Source organism: Arvicola amphibius, chromosome 7 (assembly GCF_903992535.2).
Source record: "Arvicola amphibius chromosome 7, mArvAmp1.2, whole genome shotgun sequence".
In the NCBI taxonomy this organism is placed as follows: Eukaryota; Metazoa; Chordata; class Mammalia; order Rodentia; family Cricetidae; genus Arvicola; species Arvicola amphibius.
Genome location: NC_052053.1, coordinates 151,120 through 173,680, shown reverse-complemented (window position 1 = coordinate 173,680; position 22,561 = coordinate 151,120). Strand labels below are relative to the sequence as shown.

General features: G+C 36.7%; 1 protein-coding gene across 1 annotated transcript; it reads right to left on the bottom strand.

Annotated features, from left to right (window-relative positions):
- Positions 1–11,514: 11,514 nt before the first annotated feature.
- Positions 11,515–12,441, bottom strand: LOC119818688 (olfactory receptor 4P4-like). The gene has a single exon (XM_038336401.1). It carries the CDS (start codon positions 12,439–12,441, stop codon positions 11,515–11,517), a length of 927 nt encoding a protein of 308 aa, XP_038192329.1.
- Between the last annotated feature and the right edge of the window lie 10,120 nt (positions 12,442–22,561).

Here is a 22,561-nt window from a genome sequence, read left to right as displayed (position 1 = left end):
CCCACCTATCTAGGGGGAAGTCCTTGTGTAGCAGTTAGATATGGTAATTTCCCACCTGCCTGGGTGGAATTTCTTGGGCAGGAGTGGGGTATATAAGATTTTCCCCAAGGCTAAATAAACGGCATTCGGCTGATCTCCTTTCGAATGACCCAGGTCTCTTTGTGTGTTCTTTCAATCTCCAGGCCCTTGTCCGACTCGCGTACAGTACAGTGGCACAGGAACTGTACTGAGGGGGTAACACAGAATCGGGTGTTACAAACAGTGTGATTGGACATAATAATGGATTGTGTGCTGTAAGTGGTTAAGAGGATATCTTTCATGTAATGTAGAACTTACAGCAACATTACAAAGAAAAATATGGGTGATTAATTTTTCTATAGAATCATGCTTTTCTACCTAATAGCTCTCAAAATTTAGACCAAAGAGACAAGTAAAAATTTGAATCTTTGATGAATTTAGTTGAATTATCAAGGTAATAAGGCATATATGCTAACATTTAAAGAATTTTTCTTTTGAGTAGTTCATATTTTAAATAGAACTATAAATACCACTAACTGTATATATATATATATGTATATATATATATATTCATATGCAGTTTCCCAGTATATAATCTTATATTAAGTATGCTGCATTGCCAAAATATTTATATTCCTACTTATTGAAATTTACTTTTTAATTTATCATTTTATTTTTATCCATATGCAAAGAAAGAATAGAAATGGTGCAATTAAAATACTCATGGGAATATTTCTAAAAAACATAAAAAGCTAAGTAACTTTGAAAAGACAAAAGATAGCATGTAATGGTGAAAATTTCGAGCAAATGCCAAGATTGCAGGCCTCGTCCACTACTCACAACATAGCACATAGGTAGGAGAGTCACCTTATCATTTGGGGTTGACATTATATAGGCAAAAACTGCAAGCTAGGTTCATTTTGGTTCAAGGGAGTTGGTCTTGCATAAGAGGTGTACTTTATCTCTAACATGCCCACTCCCCAAAGTGGTTATCTCTGACAGGTCCCATTCCCCAAAGTGGTCTTTTTTTCTGTTCCCTGATAGACCACAGAGCTAGGTGTTAAAAGGGTGCCTGCTGCTAGGAATAGTGTGTGATCTTCCCTTTGAGCTCAGCGTCCTAGGTAGACATTGGGTTTTCAACTAGCCTTAGATGTTTTGCATTTGAACCCAGTGCCCTAATCAGCTCTTAAGCAAGCAAAAAGTTTCTGAAAATATCCCAAGACCTTACAGAAACTATGTAGCCAGTACAGTCTCCATAAAAACACTACAGACCTTCTTCTAAATCTTATAAACAGAATTGCCATCTCATCAAGCAAACCCACTCATGAGTATTGAAATTTTTGGTTTATTCAAGGGTATTAAAATCAGCATGTTGTAGAAATATGGACACTTTCTTGATTGTTGTAGAGCTATTCTTGTGAAATGGAATAAAATAACAAATATGGGTAGTATATGACTTTCAGGTTTAATTTCTAGTTTCCTCCATTAATACCTCTAATTATAAGTATATACCATCAGCTTTTCCATAGTATGAGAAGATAAAAAAATTCAATGTATCTGTCTTATATTTCTTAATTGAGAGGATGGGGACTTATTACAAAATGACTTTCCCTAGACTCCTGTATATAGCATCATTAATGTTAAATACTCCTGGGAGTGCAAATGAAAGTCACGGTATCAAAATCCTGTGTGGAAATGGATGTTGTAACACACATAATGAATCTGGACCAAGGTAGGTGACTTTCTAATATTCAAGAGAGAATCTAATGGAGGTCACTGAAATGCATATCTTCTGTAAATTCTCTGAATTCTTATTTCAATCTACAGCTAGGTGACTTAAGCTCCTACCTTTATCAACGTGTGGAAGAGAGTAAAATGGATATGAAAGTTTCAGTCTCATTTTGTAATAATAAAGGTCTTTAGTTTATAATGAATTAAAATTACATATAGTTTTGAGTTAGGTGATGTTAAGATGGATGGAAGAAAAAGATGATAAATGTTTATATATGGATACATAAAAAGCAAGATGATAGATATGATTAAACTAAAATGGCTAATTCATCACCTTATATATTTTGTGGTAATTATATTTAAAATGTGCTCTGACAATTTTAAATGCAGTATGTTACTATTGTTATCTATAGGTAACATTTGTATAATCAATCTCAAGTTATACTAAGGTCTATCTTTGTCCCCTGACCAACACCTGTCTGCTACATCATAGTGTTTTAGAAACCACCACTCTACTGTGAATCTGTGTTAGATTTTAGTATAAATGAGATTTTACTTATGAGAACAAAGATGGGGACATTGTGTTGACTGAAATAAGCTTGACACAAGATAAGACACCATGTGATCTCAGTTATACTTGAAACATAAGACTGTAGGACAGAAACACAGTAGATTCATGGTTTTTAAAGGTCAGGGAGTGGTGTTTATATGTAGGTAAGAGGACAATATTAGACACAAGGAGTGAATTTGAATCTATTGCACAGCACTGGGACTCTAAGTCATATAGTAATATGGCATATATTTTAAAAACTTTAGAGAATAAATTATTCATCTATCATCTTCTACTCACCTATTCATCATGCTTGTACCTATTTGTCTTCATTATCTCCATCATAATTTCACACTTCAACTCATAGCCATGTATAATGTTCACCATGCTCAGGCTGGCTAGAGTTCTTTCAGATGGTATGTAGTTATAGCTAGATGGACTAATTTTGGATGCACATTAAACATTGTTTCTATTTTTATGTGTATGGGTGTTTTATCTTCATATACGCCTGTGCATCACATATCCACAGTGCCTATGAAGGAGGCACTGGAACTGAAGTGACTGTGAACCACCTGGTAGGTGCTAGGAAACAATAATTTAAACAAGAGAATACAGGGATGTTTCTCACTCAATGTATACAATTTATTTGGTTTATTATCATCTTGATTCCATGCACAGCACCACTGCCTGCGCTCTTTGGGCTACAATACAGTTCACAAGCTTCAGGCAAGGGGCTGGAGGTTGAGGAAACACACACAGAGACAGACAGACACACACACACGTCCAGCCACTGGTACAAAGCCCTTCTTTAATATCACCATGGAGACTGAAATACCCAGCAGTCAATAGCCAACAGGTGAAAATCCCATGCTCTGATCCTCTAGGCAAGGCACAGCTTTTAGTAACTACAATCAGAAGGCTCTAGCAGGGAAGAGTAGCTAAAGGCCAGGACTCCAATTGGTCCCAACATCTCCCCCCTAAATTTTTTTTATAAAACAGAAGACCCTCCTGTCTTAGGTCATCTCAGAAGAGTAAACCCTTATCCATCTTTGAGAGGCCCCTTCCATGTCTTAGGCAGGCCCTCTTCTGTAGAAGTTGCCCATCTACGGAGGAATCATCGTTGTTTGTACAGTATTTGCAACCAAACCTGGGGTACGTTTGAGTTACTGGCCAAAAGTCTCAGAAGGACTTGCTAAGTGACCATATGCTGCATTTTCACGGGTTGTCTGATCTTACACAGAATTCAGAGTTGAATGTCCATGCCAATAGGCATTAAGATTGCCAGCAATAGGGTCCCCAGTCATCACTGGACCCAACCTCCCATTTGGGCTGTTATTCTACCAACTCTGGCTAAAACAGGTCACACAGGTATCAACAATCTGCTGTGCTAATTGTAACATTTCAAGGGCTATTCAAGTAACCATTGAGTTGTTTCACCACATATGAGGCATTAGCAATATTAACAGATGTCACACAAATGGAATGATAAAAGTGTGAACAAGACATTTGTTGTACTAGCCATAAGTCCAGATTGCCAAAAAACTCTAGTTGGTGCAAAATGAGATCGTAACACTAATAATTGTATAGGCTTATAATAATCTTCCCTTTGTAAATGCACCTGTTCTTTACTCTGCATAAGCAATTTTAGAGCTCCTTCAGCAAATCCTACCCATGTGCGCCACCACAACCGGCCCAGGCAGCATGCAGGCTCAGAGACCTTCCACTTCTACTATGTGAGTTTCTTGGGTGCTGCAGGAAAGCCTACCACTCATGCCCCAGACTCTTGGGCGTGCAGAGCCTGGCACCACCGCCTTTCCCTTGCCCTGCTGCTGCCTTCCATATGCTACATGCAGATGGGCAGCCCAGTGGGGTCTTTGCACCTCCAGCTTGTCTTGGCTCCAGCACTTGTTGCCGCATTTGCTGATACTCCTGGCACTGCTGTGGCATCCCACAGGCTGGGCACTGACTGGGCCGGGGCAACATGCCTTCCACAACAGCCACCTAGCAAAGCTCTGCATTTGTTCTGGGTCCAAACTGGTGCATGGAGTGGAGCAAAACTCAGGAAAGTATGCTTGCTGCTCCGGAACTACTGAGGGGGCACCACTTAAATTTTAGGGAATTTGGGTGTAGTCAACCTGTCTGGTTACTTCCTGCTGAGTAAGGGTGCGCATTCTTGGAGGTGTTTTACTGCAGTATTTCAGGAGGTCTCGGTGAATCAAATCACATGAATCTTGAATAAATCCTTAGGTTCTCATCCTCTGTTGAGACAAAAGCAGAACCTCTTTTCCAAAGCATCAAACACTTAAGCCCAAACTTTAAAGTCAAAATACCTTTCTTAGCAGTTCCTAGAATCAAATGTCTTTCTCCAGTCCAGAACACAAAAGACAACAAAATCAACATATCATACATCTGTACACATTTATCTTTTTGAGCTGTATACATTCTATCTTTTGGAAGCCATCAATTTACCCTTCTGCCTCCTGTTTCAGAGGGTGTACCATCTTAATTCCCCAATATGTTCCCTCCAGCCGGGGACGACCCTGTCTGCTTAAACCTCCTTCTTGGTTGGACTTTCACTTGCTGCCTGCATGGCCTGGCACTAAAACCCAAGCAAAGGATGTTAGGATTAACACATACCCCAATCCACCCTCACCTTCCAAGGACGACCTCTCAGCGTTCCCTAGTTCCAATATCTTGGTGGAACCTCCAATTGCAGAACCCAATTAGTCAACTATAAGTATGACAAGCATGGTGACAATTGACCTATTGTTCTTAATACCTATGTAGCTTAAGGACTAAGGTTTCACATTATAATATTAGACAATTGTTAAACCAATGAGGAAATTGACCTCAAAACATAAACAATGTGTAAGTATTTAGATCAGAGGTAGAAATGTATAGTGCAATATGATAAATATGTCCTAAAATTGTATTAATATAAAATGTCTTAAACAGTGGTAGAAACATGCATGCATAAAATATGACAAAATAACTTTGCATAAATCTAAAACTATTGTAAACAGAAATAGGAACTTATTCAATATAACAAATATAATTTGAATTTGTAAAAATATACAAGAATCTATAGCGATGTAAATTGTCTATAAATAAAAGCTCACAAGTAGTCACTCTATTACTCACTATTATTATCTTCAATTTCCTGTTTTTTTCAAAAGTAGACAAGATTGCCGGACAAAAATTGGGAACTTGGGGGTGGATGGGGGGTTCGGGGGATGGGGAGAGAAAAGTGTGAAGTGGAGGATGGGAAGAGCTTGGGGGAATAGGATGGTTGGGATATAGGAAGGGTGGATATGGGAACAAGGAATTATATATCTTAATTAAGGGAGCCATTCTAGGGGTGGCAGTGACTTGACTCTAGAGGGGTTCCCAGGTGTCCAGGAAGATGACCCCAGCTAGTTCCTTGGGCAGCTGAGGAGAGGGTGCCAGAAATGTCAAGATCCTATTGCCATACTCATGAATATCTTGCATATCATCATAGAACCTTCACCTGGCATTGGATGGAGACAATGACAGAGCCCCACATAGGAGCACCGGACTGAGCTCCCAAGGTCCTGATGAGGAGCAAAAGGAGGGAGATCATGAGCAAGGAAGTCAGGACCGTGAGGAGTGCGTGTACCCATTGAGACGGTGGGACAGATCTGACGGGAGACCACCAAGTCCAGTTGGAATGGGACTGATGGAACAGGGGACCAAACCAGACTCTCTGAATGTGGCTGACGATGGAGCAGGACTGAGAAACCAAGGACAACGGCAATGAGCATGAACTCTACAGCATGGACGGGCTCACTGTGAGCCTTGTCAGTTTGGTTGCTCACCTTCCTGGACTTAGGGAGAGCTGGGAGGACCTTGGACTTAACATAGTGAAGGGAGACCTGATGGCTCTTTGGCTTGGAGAGGGGCGGAGTGGGGGTATGAGTGGAAGGGAGGGGAGGGAAGGGGGAGGAGGAGGGGAGGAGATGGAAATTTTTAATTAAAAAAATGAGAAAAAAAGAATTTCCTGAACCTACATAATTTTGACTCTAACCCCCAACCCTATAACAGTTATGATCAATCCCTAATTGATGCTCCTAACCCTGAGGACAAACTTTGTTGGGAGAGAGGATGTCATCTTCTAGAATAACTTCCAGCTGTCATGGGGCAATGTTCTTTATGGGATCCTGTATAACTTTTCAAAAACAAAAGCCTGTGTGAGACATTTTATATTCACACCACAGCAAATTATTAAGTGTCCTTTTCCAAACCAGAGTCAGCAAGTAAAAAAAATTATTTTAAAAAAAAAAAATCAAGGAAGTGAATTACTTGCTATGTAATGACTGGGTGTTTTTAGTAATGTTTACAATACTTGCTATAAATTAAATTTTTGTTCTGTAATGATAATATAATTGCACTAGACAGAAATTCTTATTTGAGAACATGAACTCTCTTCCCTATATTCTCCAAAATCTTGCAATTTGTGCTTTGATATTAACATTACATTTTACCTTGATGTTGACAAACATACTTCTAGAGTAATTAGAGATCAGTAAATCCTCCTCTCTGAAAAAGAAATTTTGTCTTAGGAAGACCTGTAAAAATTATATTGATGAATAATAGTTATATAATTTCATTAAAATATATTTCAAGGTTCTAATTTGTTTTTTCTCATTGGATAGGATAGCTTCAACATTTGTCTTGAATTATAAGAGTTATATAGTAAATCACATCTAATATGTAGTCATGAGTGTCACTCAGATGGCTTTACTATAGTGTAGAATGTGTGCATGAATTACAAAGACTAAATATTAAACCTTTTACCAATTAGTGTGAATGCATTTTAAAATGCTGATAATGAAAGATACAGAATGTTGTAATCAAGAGCAACAATTTGAGGTAAATATAAATTATCCTTTGAAAATGGGATTACTAGGGTTCCAGAAAGGTGGCTCAGTAGTTAAAAATGCATACTGCTATTGCAGAGAAGTTGAGCTCAGTTTCAACTTTCACAACAGGTAGTTCACTGTGTTTTACTCTATCTCCAGGGGACTTGATATCCTCTTATGAACTCTGTGGCAACTTGCACTAATGTTCACATGTCTATATACACACCAATACACATACAAATAAATTAAAATTAATAAAAATACTTCATTAAAAATGAAAATAACAAAACTTAAAGCATGGAAAAAGAAAGCTGGGTGGGTTCGGGTACAAGATAAATTTTCACTGTTTAATGAATTGGACATGCAGGACACTCAGAGAAATGAATGCTTAACTTGCTTAAAGGTGAGATGATCCTTCAGGGTTCCTGCTTCATGAAAGAGTCTGCAAGACATTTTGCAGGACACAGAAGAAAGTGACTGGCAAAGTGCCAATATAGGCAGAATTGTCTTTGAAATTTCCTGTTTTGTGAAAATGTCTGCTGGATACTATGGGCCTATTGGCTGAAGATGGATGCCCCAACAGTACAGAAGAACTTTGGGTGACTGTCCAGGCAGGAAGATGTCTCTGTCAATTCTAGAGTTTTGGAAGTTGTTTACAATGTACTTCTTGTTTACTTAGGTAATATTATATCCTTCTGGAGTCTTTGATGGAGCTGAACAATTGAGAGTTATAGTTTTCCTTTGTCATTATAAAATATAGATATAAATATTGTAACTGCAATTCTTGCTCGATACCTATTTTGTTATATGTAATTTTTCTATGTTAAAGTTAAAACCTTCGTCTTTTACTTAAATGGAAAAGGGGAGGTGATGTGGGAGTCCCCTCTGTATGCTGTGAATACCATTGGTTAATAAAGAAACTGTCTTGAGCCTGTGATAGGGTAGGATTTAGTTAGGTGGAGAAAACTAAACTGAATGCTGGAAGAAAGAAGGATGGAGTGGAGAGTAGCCATAGAACTGCTGCTGGAGACAGAAGTGCTGAAACTTTGCTGGTAGGCCATGACCAAATAAAAAAATTTTCTATAAAAAAAAAATTAAAAAAATAAATTGAAATGACGAATCACAAGGTGCTTTTAGAAAGATGAAATTATACTCTATGGTACAGGAGTAGATGATTCATGACATAATGTATCCATCAAAAGGCATGACCATTTAGAAAATAAATACTGTTGCAGATGGTAACAATGCAAGAAGCCCTGCTCTGAGTAGCCTTGATCACTGACATTCAGGAAGGCACAACCCAATTTGCATCTGTATTCACTGTGGTCAGCTTGGGGGACTAGGATGGTAGATATCTACCCTGTGTCTCAGCATGATACTGCTTATTGGCAGAAGAAAGCAGTATACAATTGAGGCTTGCGACTGATACATTTGGAAATCATGCACATATTCACACACACACACACACACACACACACACAGAGAGAGAGAGAGAGAGAGAGAGAGAGAGAGAGAGAGAGAGAGAGAGAGAGAGATTGCTTGGTAGAACTGGAAGCTGGGCTTAAACATACTATTATCCCTTCTGAAATGTATAAGGAGACATTTTATTGAGGCTCTAATAAAGGCTTCTGAAAGACATTTTGTTCCCTAATATGAGTTTTATACAATGAATCTCCTGAAACTAAGGTTCAGGGATCAATCATCAGGTTACAACCCTGGTCAGAAAGATTGTAAGTGCCACAAGATCATGGAGTTTGCTACACTATAGTGTCTCCTAGTAATGTCAGAATCTACCCCAATGAAGCCTTAGCATAATGACTGACTAAACATGAGATGATAAGAACAACAACAATAGACAGCATACATATGCTAACTTGTACAGGGGAGTCCCGAAAGTTCACGAAGCCTCAATTCTACAGAAAAAGCTACAGGAAATTAAGAAATGCTGAGAATGGGAGAAATAAACTTCCCCATGGAAGGAGAATTAGTTACCTAATGGTCAGCCCTGAAAGCATTGCACAGACTGAAAAGGTTATGTTTATGTACATAAGGATATATATCAATAATTAATTTAAAATGAGCAATGACCAAGTAGAAATCCATTAACACTCAATGGGATATGATGCCAACACTAAACAAAAAGATCTTGACTAATTTGTGACTGTTTCTAATTAGAGAAAAAGGTCACACAGCTTTCCATTTTTGATATCTTGTCTGGCACTACAAAGGGCTGAGAAGCTCAGTCTATACATTCTATCCTAAAATACATAGCTCTAGAGATTGGGCAAGTTCAATTGTAAATGCACTGGTTACTAGGACTGGTGATCAATCCTGGTGAGTGAATGAGACTAAAGGCTAGTACAATAAGGCAAGGTTAGATCAAATATGGTGGAAGCATTTTTGTTACCAGAGAAATCTTAAGAGCACACTCTATGAGCATAAGCACTGTTTATGCTTAACTCTTGTTCTTGCTTTACTGTGTTCAGAAGCTGAGTTAGTAAACTTTCTGTTATTTAAATCATTTATATCTATCTAAATCTATATCTATACCTATTTCGATAAAGTTTTTCATATATAAAGTATAATATACTACATAATATATAAATGTATATCTATATAACATGTACTAATGTATTATAAGTAAGAACATTTATTTGGGCTCTTAGTTTCAGAGGCTTCAGTCTGTGATCATTTGACTCATAGTATTTAAGACTGTGGTGAGGCAGAATATTCAGGTATAAAATGCATAGTATATCAAAGATATACTATGATAGCCAAGAATCAAAATGAAAGAAATGAGTTGTAATTCTCAGCATATTTTTCACAAGCTTACTTGAATGATCTGTTTCCTCAATTTTTGACCTCCCAATATTCTCAGTGGCTGATGATCAATCTGTAACTTATAAGCCTTTGAGAAACCTTATGGATCCAAATTATTGTATAGCAATATGAATATATGTATAAGTGAGTGAATGTATATGTGAGACAACAATCAATGTCAAAGAGATAATGAATTTGAAGAAAACCAGGAAGGAGGATGTAAGAGTTTTGGAGGGAGAAAGTAGACAGGAGAAATGTAATTGTAATATAATCTCACAAAACCTTGTTTTTATGCATTTAGACTCTTTAAACAATCATTTCTAAAATCATTCAATGAAGTTTAAGTATACTGTTATTTTAGTTATTATGTCCAATAATGTATTTAATACTTTGAATCCTAGTATATTATTTTAATTAGGACTTTCATATGAAGAATGATGGCATCTCATTGTAAGTTGATGAATAGGAATTTCCAACATTTGACCCCTCTAATGAAACATGAATTTGAAGGATTATCAATGTATATACCAGTCTGCCTTCAAGAGAACAATTAAAGTAGATGGAAGATAACTGCCTACAAGATTAGCACAAGCATACAAAAATAACTATAGCTAGAGCTAAGACAAATTCCATCTTGTCTTTATCATCCTTTTCCTAACCTTGGCACAGAGAAAGGCACCTGCTAGTGTCTGTAGGTGAGAGAGGTAAGCACACTATTTTGCCCTGGAGAAGCAATATTTAACAGTATGAAATCCATGATGGGTAGCTTTACTCTGTGTATTAAACTAGCCCTGGAATCCAGAGCCTAGTCATTGGACTAGAACTACTAACTCAACCTCTCTTGTAGTTTGACACAGTCATCAAGTGTCATCCTAACCTCTCATCAAGGAAACTTCTTTTTAAAAAGAAAGATACCACTATAGAAAACATCTACCAATCAAAATTCAGAGGTGTGGAGCCTGTTCTCAATGGATATATCTACAAATACTCCCACAAGTAAAGCTCAGGCAGAAATGAAGAAAAGAGGGGAAAGACGGTGAGAGCCAGAGTACCAAGAAGTTTTCTTTAAGATTCTGTCTCCTAATAACATCATAAATGTTTCACCAACATGGTTGTGAAACATGAGGTATATGAGGATAATACCAACTGACAAGACAAATACAGTTTTTTGGTTCTTTTCCTATATTTATTTTGTTAATTGTAGTGAGAGCATTAAAAAGTATGTTATTAGAACTTCTTTATGACAGCTATCTCAGACAAAATATCAGTATCCCAAAATTGATTGAAAATTGCCAAATTATATAATTATTGTACATAATAAAACAAAATAAGTTCTATTGAATCCAAACAGAGAATACTTGTTATTAATTCATCCATACATACAGTCTCTGTGGCTAGATGTTTTTTCTCTTCATGGCTTGCATCTTTTATCCATATAGGTATTTTTTTTTGTTTTGCTCACAGTAATTCTATACATAGAGCAAAACTGAGCAAAAGGCTCCACCAGAAGAAATTTCATTTTCCTTCAGACAGTTTTTCTTGGCACCACACCTTCCTCATGGCATTCTTCATATCTGTATTCCTCAGTGTGTAGATAAGAGGGTTGAACAAAGGGGCAATCACAGTGTAAAATAGAGCAAACACCTTGTCATCCCCAACAGGATCACCCATTGGGACATAGGTAAAGATGAGCGGCAAGAAGAACATGAATACAACTGTAATATGTGAGCCACATGTAGAAAGAGCTTTCCGTCGGCCCCTGGATGAGCGTATCCTCAATGTGGACAAAATGATGATGTAAGAAATGACCAAGGCAACAAAGGTCAAAATAGACAACAGCCCTGTTGTGGTAATGACTATAATAATGAGAAGTCTTGTGTCAGCGCAGGCCAGTTTCAGCAGGGGGAATATGTCACAGAAGTAGTGGTCTATCTCATTGGCACCACAGAAGGGAAGTCTGATAACAATCAGTACATGCATAAGTGAGTGCATAAAAGCACCAATAACTGAGACTGTCACAAGAACATAGCACACTGGTCTGTTCAGGGTGATCATATAGTAAAGGGGTCTGCAAATGGCTACATAGCGATCATAGGCCATAACCACCAAGATAAATATTTCAGTGGCACCAAAGAAGTGGGCAGAAAACATCTGGACTATGCAGCCATTGTAGGATATAGCATTACACTGTACCAATAGGTCTATAATCAATTTAGGGGCCACTGTGGAAGTGAAACACACATCCATGAGGGAAAGATAGCTGAGAAAAAAGTACATTGGATGCTCACTAAGTTGGCTGCCCCTGATGGTGAGAAGAACCACCAGGTTTCCACAGAGAATTGCAAGATAACAAAGCAAGAACAACACAGAACACATGACCTTGACATCCTCATTATGGAAAAGTCCCAGTAAGATAAATTCTGTGAGGTTTACATATCCCATAGTTTATACATGCTTGATTATTTATATGGCAAGAATGCTGGGCTTAAGACTTGGTGTTTCAAGTACTTTTGTTTATTTTCAAAGTCATTTTAACCAATAAGTATATGCATTAAATGTTTAAGACAATTCAATTGTAAATTTCTTACTTTAGATAGAACAATGACAAAGATAAATAGAATACTTTGAAGTATAGTACAGTTCATTCATGAGAACAGATGCATAGACTGATACTCTAATAAATTTATTGTAGTTCTTAGAGGAATTCAAAAATCTTAAAATTATTATGAAAAACTAGGTAAATATTCTAAAAATTAAACACATACTCTAAGTTCAAAATCAAGATGCAAGTACACTCTACTGGTTTGATAAATGTTTATATTATAGGTGTATATGTTGATAGCCATAGTATTATAAGTTTTTATTTGAAAATGAGGTTACTGTTATTCTCAGCACATCATAATGATTAAAATTGTTGAATTCTGAAAATGTCTGCTAGCACTCTACTTCAAAGGGCTCACTGTGACACATTATTGAACATCTTTACAGCAATCTCAAGAGTACTACTAAAACTTATCTTAAAAATTTAGTAATGAGGGCTGGAGAGATGGCTCAGTGGTTATGAGCACTCACTGCTCTTCCAGAGGTCCTGAGTTCAATTCCCAGCAACCATATGGTGGCTCACAACTATCTGTAATGAGATCTGGTGCCCTCTTCTGGCCTGCAGGGATACATGGAGGCAGAATGTTGTATACATAATAAATAAATAAATCTTTAAAAAAATTAGTAATGAAGGTGGTAAAGAATGGCTAGGAAATTTTGGAGAAGAGGGTAGATTCTTTCCAGGTTCCAGAATGACTATGATTTCATAGTTGTCACCTCATTTTCCCGTTTAGTTTTAAGTTTGTTCAGGAGACTCTTGTTGTTGTCATCAATTTCTCGTATTGAGGCATCACCTTGGATGTTAACACCTGAAGGAAACAGAGTATATCCAAAGAACTGTCCTTATGTCACATTTTCAACAACTTGACTTTCTAAATTAAACTACATGTTTTACTTTACAAGACCCTATGCTTCGGCATAATGACAAATCCTAAAATTTCTTAGGGAAAACAACTATAAAATATTTTCATTGTTTTCTTATTTATTTTTTAACTGTTGTAACCTACTCTATAATGTGTCACATAAATGCTCAATTCAAGAGAGCTTTATAAAAGTAAATAAATTAATCAGCCTTATTCATGAATGGAGTATCACTATGCTACAAAGAATTTGAATAGGAAGAAATCAGTTCCATTTGCATTGTACAACTTCTGAGGTAAAGCTTCAGAAAAAGTACATTTGACACTGAAAGAGAATTGTGAATAACATTTTATAGATTGATTCAAATTCTACCCACTGATCTCAGGTTAAGATATTCTTGTATAATTAATCCCCATAATCTCTGAAAGTGTCACATGAGTAAAGGTCCAGTTACAAAATTAAAATCAGGGAAACACATATTAAGCAACAATGTTATATTATTCTGAGTTGTCAGCATTATGTATGTATAACTTAGCATACTTTAAGTCAAAATTTAATGATTGATAAAGGAAAAAGTTTAAATTACCCTGTTAAAAGCACCCCACTAAACACTGAGAAAAAATATTCATTACAATTTAATGAAAATTTGAAAATGGGAAAAGGTTTAATACATAATAGTAACAAAATAAAAATAGAGTATGCTACTTTCCTACTGTGGAATACAAAGTAGGAACTTCAACAGTTTAACTGGTTAAGAATGACAGTAGGAGAATCACATACAATGGGCATAAATCTACAAAGATGGCATGAAGGTAATGAGTTTGTGTAAAAAGCACACCAAACTAATATCCAAGAGTACCTGAATGCTTTTAAATGAATTAACAAGGGAGTAAAGTGGTATGGTTATATTTCAAGAATAAAAAAGATGATTATCAAAAGATATTATAATTAAAGAATATGTTCATTTTTTTACCAAAGAGATTTTTCTTTTTTCTTTAATTAAGAACTTAAGCCCATTATTTTAATATGATTTTGGAAAATTTCATTATGTATCAGATGGAATTTAAATCAATAAAGAAGAACTCATAGATCTCTCATTAAAATTCTGCAGAAACTTCTTTATTATTTTATACTTCATTTCCTCCTTTACTAAGGTAATGCAGAAAAACCCTAAGCATTAGAATCCACAGATTGTCACACATGATGTGAAAGTAAATACTCTCCTGTCTGGGGTATGGACATGCAAAGAAATAGTTCACATAAGGAAACAAGGAACACATTTAGTCAGCACATGCATTTACACAAAACCTAAGTCCCCTTGTTCTTTTAAATGCCTAATAGGATTTGAATAAAACTCATGATATCTTAGATCTAAAGATGACAATGTAAATGTCAAAAGGGGAAGTTAATCAACTGCAGAGTTTCACAATATGTTGGATTTCTTTTTTCTTGCATAAATTATTCTATTCAGAAATAGGCTTTACCAATTTTCTCTTAAGATACAATTTCAGTCTTTTGTTGTTTCCACTTGAAAGCAGTCCATCACTGTGACTGTACTTGTCAAGTTTTAAAAAAATTGGCTTTGGTCATCTCTTATCTTTGCATATAACTCTGGCTTTAATTTTTTCCCATATAAAATAATACTATCTAATATTTTTTACCACAGGAGTTTCTTATGAAAAACAGAAATATCCACAATAAACAATGAAATGTACACATATATTGCTAATATGTCATAAGAGCAAGCTAAAGATTAAATATCTTTTCATTATTTTCTTTTCATCAAACTGCATCTTCTTTATTTGTCTTATTTTTAAATGAAAAAAATCTCCACATTTCTGAGGAGTTTTTAAGATAAGGAAAGCTCTAAGGATATATTTTCTTCCACGATTTTAATCCTTCAAAAAGTATGGATTTCTATAGAAGTTGTAAACTATTTTGACAAATACCTATTTAGTAAAAGTATATCATATTAATAAGGACACAGAGTACATGAGAAGAACTGATATCATAGATGAAGGAACTAAAATCAGGGGAAACAATTTACACAAGAAACATGAATCTAATGCCTACAAAAGATTACCCGGTTATATAGTGGAATAATCAGACCAAATAATTGCAAAAACTGACAATCTTTTTTGTATTAAGTTTATTTATTTGATTTTATTATATATATATTTAATTTTCTTTGATTTCTTTATGCTATTTCTATGTGTTTTAGTTCACCATCACTTTTCTATTTCAAGAAATTAAAAGCATTTTTCTTTATCTTTCATATCCTATCCCAACCTTTATCAGTCCCAAATTTAAAATTATAATTTCAATAAAGTACTCCAATGATGGATTTTTGTTGGAATATATCCTTCAAATTTTCTAGCCAATGATTGAAATATGAAGCTAACATACAAATGAAAGTCATTTAAGGTTATCAAAAGCAGCTGACAAACAGTTCTTTTTTCAGAATGTAAAGTTAATAAAGATTACATTTCTACTGGAAAATAAGAAAATAAGAATAGGCTATCCTATGACTTTCTTTTAGACTCAGGAAATTTTAAAAAGCAAAGGAAAGAAGAAAGGATGAAAAATAGAAAGCAAAATAGCAATGATTACACTTTTGGTGTTGACCAGTTCCCATCATCATTTAAAATAATATCTATGATTCATAAATTCATGACAAAGTATTTGAGAGTCATTAAAACTTACCCTGTCAGGACTCAGAACAAGAATGAGAAGCATATCAGATTTATGTGAAAATTTTGAAATGCATTTGGACTCTGTGCCCCCTTGTCTTCCTTCCTTCTCCGTGGTGATGAAATTCTGAGTCCAGCCCTGCAAGGCTCAAAGCTTTTTAGAGAAGCTGCAGTTCAGTAGAGGAGAATTGAAGGGCACTGGAGGGATTTGGACACCATCCCACTGGTAATCCCCAAAGAAATTTCTGAAATAACCTGGAGAAAATAAACTCAAGTAATTTTAACAACCTGTTTAGATTTAAAGCTGTACCTTTAACAATATTTTAAATTGTTTAGATATATGATGCACCATAACACATGATTTATTTTAAGGGAAAATGAGCCATTATTTTTCCTTTTGCTCTCTTTTATTGTTTTTATTGGACTGTACATTTTTCTCCACTTCCATTCCTTCATCCCCTCTCCCTTCCTATCCTCTTCCATGACCCACAAACTTACAGTTTACTCAGGAAACCTTGTCTTTTTCTTCTTCCTATTTAGATCTACGTATGTCTCTCTTAGGGTCCTCTGTGTTGTCTAGATTCTCTGGAGTTGTGGATTGTAGGCTGGTTTTTCTTTGCTTTATGTCTAAAAGCCACCTATGAGTGAGTACATATGATATTTGTCTTTCTGAAACTCACTCAATTTGTTTTTCCTAGATCCATCCTTCTGCCTGCAAATTTAAAGATGTCATTATTTTTTTTTTTTACCACTGAGTAGTACTCCATTCTTAAGAATTTCAAAACAATATCTATGATGAGTTTCCTTGGGTGGCCTTAATTACCATTAACTTAGGTAATAGTAGTTTTTTTTTCTCAAAATCCCAAACTCTAAAGTTTGAGATCACACTACCAATCGAATAGGTTACTGCACAGAACTCTGAAGAGAATCCATGTCTAGATGTGAAAAAATAATCTCTTTCAAAGTAGAGGGAGCTGTTAATGACAACACAGAAGATGTAAAACAGTTCATTAGGTCACAGCGCTCATTTCCTCTCAACAATATTTCCATTTACTACACAGATTTCCATCTTTTCCTCATGAAAGCATTTTCTTCAATCAAAATGCCTATTGGAGTGGCATAATCAGTCTTAATTGCATCTTTATTGCAAAATCCTTCAAATGGTGTAGTGTAGGGTACAGTCTGCAGCAGGTTTGTGGCAGCAAGCATGGGGACTCTTGGTTCACTGTATGTACAGAAGATATGTTAGATAGGCAATAAAGAAGGTCTCTATAGTGAGGGAAAGATGACGCAGTGGTTAGGGGTTGTTCTTGGAGAAGATGCAGGTCTAATTCCCAGCATCCACATTGAAGTTTCCAACCGATTGTGGAGTATTATTTTAACTGGGGAATAATGTGTTACTTTTGTTTATGCTACAGAATATTACGGTAACTGTGTAGAGGTGTGTTACTTTTATTTATGCTACATTTTTTTAGATTATGTGAACCTGTGCTGCATTTGTTTCACCTTGTCTACCTGTGTCACTTGATTGAACTAATAAAAGTCTGAACACTCAATAGCTAGGCAGAGAGAAAAGATAGATAGGGCTCACAGGCAGATAGAGTGTCATGGGCTGTAACACCAGGATTTATCCCTACTGCTTGTACTGGATTTTGGGGAACCCATTCTCTTAAGATGGATACCTTGCTCAGCCTAGATATAGTAGGGAGGGCTTTGGACTTTCCCTGATGTGGGATTTCCCTCTGTATGCTGTGATTACCATTAATGAATAAAGAAACTGCTTTGGACCTATAGCGGGATAGAGCTGAGTTAGGTGGGGAAAACTAAGCTAAATGCTGGGAGAAAAAAAAAAAGGTGGAATGAGGGAGAAGCCCTGTAGCTCCGCCAGAGACAGACACCAGAACTTTACCTGGTAATCCACAGCCATGTGGCGATACACAGATAACTAGAAATATGTTAAATTAAGATATAAGTGTTAGCCAATAAGAAGCTAGAGCTAATGGGCCAAGCAGTATTAAAATAATATAGTTTTGTGTGATTATTTTGGGGCTGAGCAGAAGGGAACAAACTCAAACATGGCTCTTCACAACAGCTTATGCCTAGATGTCATTCTAGCTCTTGCTAGAAGTAATGGCTGCTCAGGTTAGAATGGTTCTGGCAGTCATGTGGCCATCTGATGCCACCAAGGCTTCAGATTTTAACCCCAACCCTGGACGTCTATGTGACCAGTGGTGGCAATGAAGAACCCAGACTTTAGCTTATACCCAGGCACAGTAAGACCATGGACTCAAACATCGTTCTTGGGAGCAGCTGTGTCTGGATGTCACCACTGCTGTGAGTAACGTAATGGCCCTAAGTCACTACTTTGGTCCTTGATCTGGGATGTATGTGGGAGCCTATTGATACATTTGGAAGTTCTTTGGTTTGTAAAATCTTATTTATTTTGTTCATTTTTATTTTTACTAAAAATATTAACTTTTCATTTTCCATACTAACCGCAGTTCTCCCTTCCTCCCCTTCTCTGAATCGACCAGCTCCCTCTTCTTCTCCCCCATCAATTCGTCTGGGAGCATAAGGCCTCCAGAGTCAACAAAGTCTGGCATATCAAACGGAGGCAGGAACAAGCCCCACACTCTCCCTTCCCATATCAAGGTTGAGCAAGATATCCCACTGTAGGGAATGGGCTCCACAGAATAGATTCATACACCTGGGATGGTTCCTGATGTCACTGCCAGCCCCCACTTCCAAAAAGATCAAACCACATAACTGTCACCGATATTCAGAGTCTCTAGTTCAGTCCCATGCAGGTTCCCCAGCTGTCAGTTTCCACTAGCTTGTATAAGCTGTATCTGTGGCTTTACCCATTATGCTCTTGATCCACCTTGTTCATTTCATTCTTCCTTCCTTTCTTCAACTGAACTCCAGAAGCTTAACCCAGTGTTTGTCTGTGGGTTCCAGCAAACCAGTTACTGATTGTTCTATGATGAAAATTGGGGTGGTCTCTAATCTGATTAAAGGGGAAGGCTCTTTCAGATACCCTCTCAGCTATTGCTAGGAGTCTTGATGGGTCATCCTTGTGAATTCCTGAGAATTTCTTGAACACCAGTTTTCTCCCTAACATCATAATGTCTCCCTTTATTGAGATATCTCTTTCATTTCTATCCCTCTCCATCCCTCCCCTATCATCTTGATCCCTCATGCTTCCATCCCCCATCCCACCCTTTTTACTTAATTCCAGTTTACCCAGAAGATCCTAATTATATGCTTTCTGGGTAAATAGCCCTTACTTCCCCACATGAATGTTTCCATTTCACTACTCAGATTTCCATGTTTTCCTCCACTGAAGTGTTTACTTCAAACAAAATACCTGTTTGGGTTACATATTTTGTCTTATTTGTATCTTTATTGCAAAATCCTTCAAATGGTTTAATGTAGGTCACAATCTGCAGGAGATGTGCAACAGTAAACAGGGAGCTCTGTGTTCACTGCATATAAAGAAGTAATGTTAGATAGACTATAAAGAAGGTCCCAATAGTCGTGGAAAGATGACTCAGCAGTTAAGAGTTGTTCTTGAAGAAGACCCAGGTCTAATTGGCAGCACCTGCATTGAGGTTCACAACCTGTTGTGAAGTATTATTTTAATTGGGCAAATATGTGCTACATTTCTTTATACTGCAGAATATTTCTTTAACTGTGTAAAGGTATGTTATTTTGTTTATGTTGTATTTGCTTAATTATGTAAAGTTGTATTGCATTTGTTTCAACTTGCCTGTCTAAGGTACCTGATTGGTCTAATAAAAAGCAGAACAGTCAATAGCTAGGCAGAGACACAGGATAGGTAGGGCTGGTAGGTAGAAAAGGAGAAACAAGAGAAGGAGAAGGAGAAAACAGGGAGGCACCCAGGGCAGGAAACCAGGCAGATGCCAGCAAGTACATTTGAGAAGCAGTGAAAGTAAGATATACAGAAGTAAAGAAAATTACAAAGCCCCAAGGCAAAAAGTAGGCAAGGAGAAGCAGGATAATTTAAGTTAAAACAGTTATCTTGAAACTAATCTAAGCTAGGCCAAGCATTGAAAACTAATAATAAATCTCCTTGTCATGTTAGGAGCAGGTTGTTGGCCCAAAAGAAATCTCTGTCCATCAACCATTTGCAACTGCAGTTCCAAGGCATCCAATTACCTATTTTTTTGTCTGTGGACACCAGGCATGTACACACAGTACAGACATATATGACATCTAAACACTCATATACATAAAATAAATGAAAAGGATAAATTTATATTCAATATGCATTAATCCTTTTCTTTTTTATTCTTCTCTCATCTATTACATCCCAAAAGAAGTTTGCTCTCCTCCCAATTCCTCTGACTACCTTCCTTCTTCCCCAGATCAGCTCTTCATCTATTTCCCTTCAGAAAAGGCCAGACCTCCCTGGGATATCAACCAAACAAGATATATTAAGTTGCAATAATTGAGTAGGAAAATTCCTTCATACTAAGGCAGAATGAAAGCAACCCATTAGAAGGAAAAAGGTACCAAAAATGCAAAAGAATCAGAGAAAGACCATGTACTAACTCTTAGGAGTCCCAAAAGAACATTAAGCTACAAAACCTAAACATATGCAGAGGACCTAAATCAGATCTGTGCGGGCTCACTGATTGTTGGTTTAGTCTATATCAGACCCTATGAGCCCAGGTGAGTTGATTCTGTGGGTTTTCTTATAATGTTCTTGAGCCTCTGGCTCTTATAATCCTTCCTTATCCTCTTGCACATTATTCCCCCATTTCCTTTTAATGTTTAGATGTAGGTCTCTGCATCTGCTCTCATCAGTTGCTTGAAAAAGCCTCTGTAGTAATGATTATAGTAGACTTCCATCTGTGAGTAGAAAAGAGCATCAATAGGAATCATTTAATTGACTTTTTATCAAGTTCTGTTTGATTCTATCCTTGGTGTCTTGGCTATCCAGCCTCTGATTCCTGGCTCTCCAGTTAGTATTGGGCATGGGTTCCCTTTCATGGCATGGGTCTCTATCAGGACCAGTCATTGGATTGTCACTCCCACAAATTTTCCATGTTTACCCAAGCACATCTTACAGGTAGGACAGATTTGTAAGTTGAAGGTTTTCTGTCTGATTTGATGTCACAATCCCTCTACTGAGAGCTTTTCCTGGTTATGAAAGATGGTCAGTTAAGATTTCATCACCCCAATATTAGGAGTGTTAGTAGGCATCACCCTCATAGATTTAAAAAATGAAAAATATGAAGGAAATGGACAATTTTATTGATAGGTACCAATCAACAAAGTTAAATCAAGTTAAGATAGCAATTTAAATAGATCTATAACTTCTAAGAAAATTGAAGCTCTAGTGGGATTCCCCTCTGTATGCTGTGAATACCATTGCTTAATAAAGGAACTGCTTTGGGCCTACAGCAGATCTATAGGGGAACAGAGCTAGGTGGGGAAAATTAAACTAACAGGGAGAAAGAAGAGTGGAGTCAGAGAGAAGCCATCTAGCCCTGCCAAAGACGAATGCCAGACCATTATCCAGTAAGCCATAGCCTAGTGGCAATACACAGATAAGAGTCAGGCAATAAGAATCTAGAGCTCATGGTCCCAGCAGTGATTTAAATGATGTAGTTTCTGTGTGATTATTTCGGGGCCAAATAGCTAGGAAACAACATGCAGACCTCCTTACAACACAGTACTCCTCAAATTATTCAACATAATAAAAACAGATGGAACATTGTCAGATTCATTTTGTGAGACTACAGTCATCATGATATCCAAACCACACCAAGACTCAATGAAGAAAAAGAATTACAGGCCAGTTTCCTTCAAGAACATTAATGCAAAAATATTTTATAAAATACTCCCAATAAGAATCCAAGACTACATCAAAAAATTCATCCATCATGATCAAGTAGGCTTCATTCCAGAGAAGCAGGTGTGGTTTAACATACAAAAATCTGTCAGTAAAACCAGCCTTATAAACAAACTGAAAGAAAAATCCACATGATCGTTTTATCAGATGCTGAGAAAACCTTTTACAAAATTCAACACCCTCCCTGATAAGAGTCTTGGAGAGATCAGGGAAACAAGCAATATACATAAATGTAATAAAGGCAATATGCAACAAGTCAATAGCCAACATCAAATTAAATGATGAAAAGTTCAAAGCAATTCTAATAAATCAGGAACCTGACAAGCTGTCCACTCTCATTATATCTATTCAACATAGTACTTGAAGTTCTAGTTAGAGCAAGAAGACAATTTTCCTTTTGTTAAGAAACAGAAGGTACCAAATATTATGCTGTCAACTTGAATTTAAAACTGAAAATTCTGCAATAAAAGAGTCAAGCTATGTAGAAATAGGAGCAGCAGGCTGCTTCCCGCCACTCGGCTAGCTTTAC